The sequence below is a fragment of the Aythya fuligula genome, chromosome 12 (assembly GCF_009819795.1).
Source record: "Aythya fuligula isolate bAytFul2 chromosome 12, bAytFul2.pri, whole genome shotgun sequence".
In the NCBI taxonomy this organism is placed as follows: Eukaryota; Metazoa; Chordata; class Aves; order Anseriformes; family Anatidae; genus Aythya; species Aythya fuligula.
Window position 1 is genome coordinate 3,759,257 of NC_045570.1, and position 8,836 is coordinate 3,768,092.

At 44.8% G+C, this 8,836-nt stretch overlaps 1 protein-coding gene across 1 annotated transcript; it reads left to right on the top strand.

Moving 5' to 3' along the window:
* Positions 1–3,884: 3,884 nt before the first annotated feature.
* CNEP1R1 (CTD nuclear envelope phosphatase 1 regulatory subunit 1) lies at positions 3,885–8,741 on the top strand. Its single transcript, XM_032195898.1, has 6 exons — positions 3,885–3,989; positions 5,453–5,524; positions 6,544–6,617; positions 6,946–7,055; positions 7,173–7,227; positions 7,472–8,741. Exons 1-6 carry the CDS (start codon positions 3,965–3,967, stop codon positions 7,511–7,513), a joined length of 378 nt encoding a protein of 125 aa, XP_032051789.1. The 5' UTR covers positions 3,885–3,964; the 3' UTR covers positions 7,514–8,741.
* The last annotated feature ends 95 nt before the right edge of the window (positions 8,742–8,836 follow it).

Sequence of the window (8,836 nt, forward strand, 5' to 3'; positions counted from 1 at the left end):
CAAGAAACTTTGGGGATTAAATATTGAAGACAAACAGCAACAAAGAGCCACCATAGTTTAATTAAACACTGTGCTAATGAGAGCACAGAACTTGCGCAAAAGCAAGAACATGCTTTTAGACAGCTATAATATGTGTTAAGAGGAATGATAAACTTAAAAGTTATCTTGGATGTAAGAAGCCTGATTTCTGAAGCACTATAGAGGATAAGAAAGGGAGTTTTATCTCTACTGTCCTAATTACCTAAAAGTACATAAAAACCTTACACACCTCTGTTCCAGAAAAAAGAGTGGAAGATCAATTAGCTTTATAGACAACTGAAATTCAAGCATTGTTTAGTATCTCAAACCAAAACTTATCTTGTGCACAATGTGGCAGAACAAGTCTCAAACAACAATTCTAAGAATAATAATAACAAAAATCAATCTTCTATTATATCAAGACGCACGCATTTTTATAACACACATGTATTGAGTGATTCATGTAGATTTTGCTTACGTGTCCAAAGGGCCTTCTCTTTTCTACTGGATGTGCTGCTACTTGATAAAGCTGTTCTTCCAGGAAAAACTTCAAAATGTTTTCTAGAAGCCCACTGGGGAAAAAAAAATATTCCGATCAGATTTTTTTTGGCCAAAACAAGAAATAATGAATATGGATTTCCTTATAAAAAAAGTAGTTCTGTGGAAACAATAACACTTCTCATGCAAAATGACATGGAAGGAAGGGAAAAAAAAAAGAAAAAAAAAAAAGACAGATTCATGATAAGAGTTTAAGCTTCCAAAAATCTAATTACAGAAGGAATATAAAGCACTATCCTCCTATCATTAAATGTAAATTAGGGTAATAATCACCAAGCTTGGGAGGTAGTTACTACGATAAACTGACTTATAAAAATACAGGATGAATAAATTCAAAAAGACTGAATTTTAACATCCCCAAGTGTTAACATAGTATTTCTGAAATCACATGTTGCCTCAAAAGGGAGGAACTGTTAAGAGAAAAATGAGCAGGAAAAGGGACTGTGTAGAGGAAAATGTGCAGGAGAAGGCTGGAAATGCACGCAAAGTAAGAAACAAGTGACCCATCCTAATTATCTCTGATAGCAGATGCTGCTAACAGATGCTCTCACGTTATGCTCGAAGTACAGCTGTGAGAACCAGAAATAGATACCAAAGATGCTAAACTCAAAAAGATGCATCCCTTGCACCTCAAAAAGAGATACTTAAAATATTATTCTAGACTGACAAAGCACATTTCTTCCAAGTGCCTCTGCATTATGAAGCAATCCAAATGTATACTAAACCCTTTGCTCAAGGAGTTAATATTAAGGCTTTGCAGGTGTCAGCAAGAAAAACATCAAGACTTATTAACAGATGCACAACCCTAAGAAACAGTTTATTCGAGCCGTATTCGTAGTATAACAATTACTGTTTGGTCTCATTTACCTTAGCTAGACTCCAGTCAGTGGAATTGTACAGAAGAGTAAGCTACTTGGAAAAATCAGAGTGATATAAGCATTTTGAACCACCCAAGAAGTTTTAATATTAAAAATAAAGGAATTGCAATTGACTTCAGTTATCTCAAGGGGGCATGGATCTCATTGCTCTTGGAACTGTTTCCCCCAGTATAGGTTTAGCATTTGTGTCACAAATCATGAAAGCTTGAACAAAATCAGATGTAAAATATCTGTATCTCTTCCGAAGTAAATAGCTGGAGCAAAATGAAAGAGAACAGCAGATCTGTACATGAACAAGCTTTCGGAAGTATAAATAGCCTGGTGCAAATTAGAACTTTCTGATACTTTCAGGATGCTAGAAATCGTGAAGGATTTCTCCAAGCACGCCATTATCCAGAGTAGCATCAAACTTTTTGGCGTCTGATGAATGTAAGTGTCTGCAAGATTATAGTGCCTCATGTCCTCTAGCCAGAAAGCACGCTGGAGAAGGAGAGCTCTCAGCCTTCCTTCCTGAAACCGTTCCATATTTCAGTGAAGATCTTAGAAGACAAAGATCTGCATGGACAAAGTCAAATCACAACTTGTGTAGTGCCAGGATTTGGGCACTGCTTTCAGTGCTTCAAGGACTTGTTACACACCTTACTTGAAACAACCACCTCACAAAATGCGTAAGTATTCTTCAACAAACAAACGCAAGATCTCTTCTGCCCCCTGTAAAATGCAGTGCTGCAGCTGCCCACAGCAAGCAGTCAGTAATTACACCCCAACTGACTGCAGCCTTGAGCCATTACACTCAGAACAAACTGCTGCTTTGACTTTTCTTTGGAATCTGTGAAAAGATCCAAGACTATTAATTCAACAGCAGTCATTCTTTAGTAATAAATAGTAATAATTCTGCAGTGCAATTATTACTGTATTGTGTGGTGTTTCGCTGCCTAGCACAGTAAAACCAACACAGTCCTTTTTTTTTGTCCTTTATTTCAGATTCCCCCAGTAAGTTCAGAACAGCCCTACAGCCGGTCCAACCTCCCTGACTATTCCTACAAATGCTGTTATGAGCAGAACAGATGGGAGTAGCACAGTATCAGTTATCACTACAGAATGCACCGTGGAGAAGCATTTGCATGCACAAGCATCACACTTTTTTTTTCCCTCTTGCATTCAATACCCATTGCCATCAGCATTCAGGAAGAAGAGAAGCAAGACCAATGATTTGGTATCTTCTACAGGGAGCATAATCCTGTAGCTGTGCAAATCAGCTGAAAAAAAACAGCCTGGACACTAAATCCTGGCCTCGGCAGGACTTGCACCAACGCCTCCTGCCCCCAAAGCACCACCAGAGCCCCTACACTGTGGCACCTCAGTGGCTGCTGATGCCAGCTCCCCGGCCAGCCCAGTCCCACTGCTCCAGAGCCCCGTGCCCCCAGGTGAGCCCAGCAGCCTCCCTGATGGGGTGGGCACGTGCCTGGCTCCCCACACGTCCCCCTTCCTGCCAAACCCCAGCTGCACGGCCTGCAAGTGGGAACTGCGCTGCCAGTGAACTGCTCCTAGGGCGGATTTCAGTAGTGTGAGGCTTCTGAGCAAAGCTTAACACACACAGAACTGTTTTGTTAATAAATAAAGAAAACTATGAGCTTACTATAGCTTACTTTGGTCAAATCTGATGGCATTTGATGATTACCTCCCTAAGCAAAACAAGCACTGCGCTGAGATGCCAGTGAAATATCTGCCTGTGCTGAGGTGGGAGCTGTCGGGTGATGACAAGCGGGCTCTGCTCAATGAACACAAACGGTGCAGAGCACAGGGGGAGCTCCCTGGGGCCAGGTCCAACTCTGCCTGCTCCGTGTGCTCGTGGAGGGGAGCCTGAGGTGCGTGGCGCCGTGCCTGGGCCACCGCAGGGCACCACGACCAGCCCCCAGCGCCAGCTGGTTAAAAACCATGGGCAGCGAGCCGAGCCGGGCCTCCAGCGCCTGACACCTAAAAGCCGGGGCCGCGGGCACAGCGCTCTGTAACGCGGGGCGCTGTCACCGGGGGGAGCTGGCGGCCCGGCTACCCCAGCGCCCAGCCAGGGCAGCGGGAGGCGGCAGGGACCTGGGGCTCAGGGCTGGGAACCGTGCACAGGGCGCCGCCAGGCGCTGCTCTGGGGCACCCGCCCGCTGTGGCAGCGGCCCCACGCAGCGCCACAGGGCCCGGGGCTGGGCCGCCGGCACCGCTGAGGGGCCGCATCCCGGGGCCGTGCGCTCTGAGGCGCCGCCGCCGCGCGGAGCTCCTCACCCCGCCGCAGCCTCCTCCGACTGATCAAGCCCCGCCCTCAGCCCCGCCCCTTAGCGCCCGCTCGGGCGAATGGGAGCCGCGCTTACTGAAGGGGGCGTGGCGAGCGGGAGGGGGGCTGCCCAGTAGGGCGCGGCATTGTTGGGGGGTGAGGCCGGACCGGGCGGCCGGTGGAGGTGGCGGCGGGGCGCGGCGCCGTGAGGGGCCGTGAGGGGCCCGCCCGCTGCCCGGCCGCCGCCATGAACTCCCTGGAGCAGGCCGAGGGTGAGTGCCCGGGGGGCGCCGCCACAGCAACACGGGGGGCCCCGACTCCCTCCCGGCTCCCCCCCGGCTGGGGTCGGGCTCTCGGGGCCCGGCGGGGCGCGGGGCCGCGGGCAGGGGGCGTTCGGGCCGGGCAGCCCCTGCCCGTGCTGCCTCGGCGCCCGGCCGGGGGCTCCCTGTCAGAAGGGCGGTGAGGGCGGCGCCAGGGCCGCGTTACCACGGCCGAGGTGCCCGGAGCCGGCCCCGTGCCCCCGGGTGCTGCGGACCCGGAGCGTGTCGGTGCCCCGTTGCGGGGAGCTGTTACTGGGCTGTAATTGCCGGCCTGGGCTGGGCTTCCCCAGGAGGGAGGCGGAGGCCGGGCCGTGAGTGCCGGGCTGTTGGCAGCAGTTGGGGTAGGGTGCTGCAGCCCTGCCTCCGTGAGTGCACCTCCAAACCTCCCGGGAGGAAGCGTAAAACCTGAAAAAATGCCTTAGTAATGGCCACGGCCGGTGTGCTTCTTCTCATCGCGATCTCTAATCGCTTTGTGGTGGCACTTTAAATAACTTAGCGGTAGTTTTAAGTTGGAGGAGAGGATTTTCAGAGTGGCGTTAACTGAAACGTTTCAGCTGAAAGCCTGTGTGTTCATGCTATGAAAGATTTAACGCCAGGGAGAATTCTGTTTTTGACCGGAATGTTGTCAAATATTGACCTTGGTTTACAGAAGCTTGAATCTAAAACAGAGTGCAGGTGAAACCACTCTTTGTAGGCAAGTGTTGGGTGGCAGGCTAGGATTTTTAAACAAATCAGAAGTATAAACTTGACGTGCTGCTCATCTTTTAACAACGACCTCGGGGAAAAATGATGGTGATAAGGAGAAACATCTATTTAAAGAAAAAAAAGAACTGAAGTAAGATCAGTGAGCTAGTGTTTGCTGTGGGGATTATATGTATATTTGTATCTCTCTCTGTCATATGGCATTAAAGGTGCCTACAAAATAAAGTCCTCAAAGCCACACTGCTACAAATAACCCTTTGAACAAGTAGCAAATTGCCAACCTCTTTTTCTTTTTTCACTGATATATAGATAATAGAACTTACTGGCTTCCTGATATACTTAATACTCTAAAATATGTTACTTATTTGCGTGGAGGGGCTGTTTAAAGTACTCTAAATCCAACTCCAGGTATTCTTAAAAGCTGTCTAAAATACTCCGGTTTCTTAACTACATTGATTTTACTTCCAATAAGTGGGAATGTTTCTTGCATTTAGTATGCCTTCATCATTATGCATTTTTGCTAGAGTTGCGTGAAGCTACTCTGACTTTACTTTTCATTTTTCATTTTCATTTCATCTGAATGATCAATGCGTTGTTTTCTCTATCTAAGAAAGCGATGTGCACAGGGAAAAAGTCAATTCCTTTGATCTTTTACATCACAATTTGACTGAATAGATGAAGATCTAATTATGCTTGCTGTGTATCCTCCTCAGATCTCAAAGCTTTTGAAAGAAGACTTACTGAATATATTGCATGTTTGCAACCAGCTACAGGACGTTGGAGAAGTAAGTTTGATATTCAAGGGATGAATAAGATTCTATTTTACAAGCATTTTAGATTTGCCAGTGTGTCTCTGATTTGTTCTTGCCCAAACAAAAATCTGTGCTTAAAGTCCCTTTATGGGTTCTGTGGCATGCATACACTCTGCAACAAGGCAGTAATGTGTAAACCTACAGTTAAAATTCAATGTTTGCCTGGTTATTGTTCTTTAGAAACCATGTAGTGGGCTCCAATGACAATTTCCACTGTTGCCTGAACGCAAATTTGACAAATCAAAAGAATGTTGTATGAATTAAAGGGGTGAGTTTATATCCAATATTCACAGTGCCAGTTGTCCTGGCAGATATGTTTTTAAAACTAATATTCTAGCCAGAGGGCAAGACAGAATGTGCTCAAGGCTGAATTATTCTGGAAGGAGTTGGGACATGAATATGTTGTGTGTTTTTTTTTTCCTGTTTTATTTTGGATTGTTGTTGGGTTGCGTTTTGTTGCTTTATTTGTTGTTTGTTTGTTTGTTTTTTTTGCAGGCTTGTACTGCCTACTTAGTCACTTTGGTTACCGGAACCAAACATGATTGCATTAGATAGTCCCTATTAAAAAGAAGGTGAAGAAATTAAAACAGTGAGGCTTGAAGCAGAAAGAACTAAGGGCAGAATATGTCCACATCTGTTCTAACAGAAAAGTTTGAAGTAGGGGGATGAGGGAAGCAACGTTCCCTTGATATACTTCCAATTTTGGGGTCAGTAGTCCGTGGTAGAAACATAACTGCTTTTTGGTTCTAAGGTTCTGCTGAAGTTTCCATGCAGAAATACAGAAATATTATTCCATAATACAAAATACAGAAATATATTCTGTATAGAATACAGAAACTTTTTAGTACATATAATTAATTTAAAATGTAGGAAGACTGAATGAAAGTACTTTTACACACAAAAAAATATGCTTAAGAGCCACTGTTGAAAAATAAATGCTTTTTGATGAGGTGACGTAGACTGCTCATGGCTCTCATTCTTTCTTTTATCAGCGATTCTGATAGTGGTATCGGTCTGCACAGCAACTGGTGCTTGGAACTGGTTAATAGACCCAGAGACACAAAAGGTAAAGATTGTGTTAGTCCTGAAGCTAATCTGCTTCGTAGCTTGGTGCTGCAGCTAAGTGCTGTAGTGCCTTGAAAGGCAAAAGGCTAAAGGTGCTTCTCCCATGACACCGGGAGATCATTTTCAGCTTTTGAGCTGGCTGGGCTAGTTGTGGAATATGTCCTAGGATAGAGCCTGCCAAAATGCTACTACGTGAGTCTGTATCTAAAGAATTGCTCACAAATGTGTAGAAATGCCTAAGAGCAGTGTTTTTTGAATTGATTGAACAAGATAGCTTTCTGTATGGTTTAAGAAAGTAAATGCTAGGACTAATCTGATTTCTTTCCTAGGTGTCCTTTTTCACATCGCTTTGGAATCACCCATTTTTCACAATTAGCTGTATTACCCTAATAGGCTTGTTCTTTGCTGGAATACATAAAAGAGTTGTGGCACCGTCAATGTATCCTTTGATCATGTTTGTCAAGTTAAGTGCTTTAGTTATTAGTGGGGGCATTAGCATATGCTAATATTTACCGTGTGCAAGCGTTAGCTGCTTTCCTTGACACACTGCACACAGTATAGCAGCCCGATGTCGAACCGTTCTGGCAGAATATAACATGTCCTGTGATGATGTAAGTGTTGGTGGTTCACTGCCTAAACCCTTTTTTTTTAAGATGCCAGTAATTCAAAAAGGCATGCAAGGTGTTTTTTTCTGCACAGCACTTATGTATGCCATATCCAATCGTGTGGGTGTGTGTAAAGAATACAGAACACTTAGTATTTCATGTGTCTTTTTAAACGTAGCCTGTAAAATTGAAGTGCAATTATTAGGCTCAGCTTTCAGGATCTAAACTTTATTTTTTTTCTGTCTTGCAGACTGGAAAATTAATTTTGAAACCTAGGCCTCACGTTCAATAAGGGCTGTCTTCCTTCAGTTTTTTCCACTGCCATGGAAACCAAAAATGACCTTTTTTCTAAGGTAGTACGACAGTAAAAAAACAAAACCACCCAAACAGGACTGGATGTCACTGCCTAGGAGTGAGAGTCTTACACAGTTGACAATGAAGGTGTGCAATATTACTTTCTTGAATATTTATCCAAATTCTTTGTTATCATATCAGTGCTTTTGCTACTTCTGATTACCTCTTTTTCAGTATTAATGTCACTTTTTTACTTCAGCTAAAACAGAACATGCAGGAGAAGTATGTAAATTGGTTATAAAGTTGAACTTGAAAATCAAACCTCATTTGTGTTACGTCTTCGTAAGCTGTTGTAAATAGCAGACTAATGCCAATGTTCAGGGAAAAAAAATACATGCTACATGGATTTTTTGTTGTTCTCATGAACAGTATTGAAAGGAACACTTACCATTCCTGACGTTTTATTAGCACACTTACTCATTACAGCTGTCCTTATCTCCTGGTCACTTTTTGGGACTGGTTAAAAGGCTTGCAGAAAGTCTGTCCGTCTGTGCTGGAGAGAACTGCTCTTACTATTTAAGAACTTTACAAATATGTTGAGGATCACATTTGTCAAGTTGTGTGTGTATATAGAGTGCACCAGCCACTTTCGTTGTGGTCACATGCAGCTCGTTGATTGACCTGGTCACAACACTGCTATTTTAAGATTTTAACATTTTAAGAATTGTCTTAAATATGCTTGCACCATCCAAGTGATTGTAAAACTGTACCGTGTCTTAATTCACAAGACCATTCTGGGTGGGTTTTATGCTGTGATAGTCCGAAAACGAAACTAGTATTCCAAATGTGTCGCTTCAGGTTGGGTGAAGAAAACGTAAACCGTGCCACAATAAAATAACGAGGTGTTATTCCGAGTGTTAAAAGCAAGGCGTGGATGTTACCTGCGAGAAGTGTAACTTTTTGAATAGCTTAGGCCGTGAAGAGTTGTAGAAGCTGTTTCAGGTGCCTTTTTCATTGTTTTGAACTCTTTCAATTGACTGCAAGTGCACAGCTGCCGCACCTTCAGTAACTACAAGCTGGCCGGACTTTTACAGGCAGCCTGTCCGAGTCAACGGTGACATGAAAAATCATCCCTGCCCCTTCCTCTCGTCCCTCTGCCCGTCCGTGCTTTGTACCTGCTGTATGTTTTGTGGGTAAAGGTGGATGAAATAAACCCTTTGTACAAACAGCTGCGCCCTCCTTCCTGCTCCGGGGCCCTGGGGGTGGCGCTGGGCGGCGGGGCCGGGCGGGGCCGTGCCGGGCTGTGCCGAGCCGCGGCTGC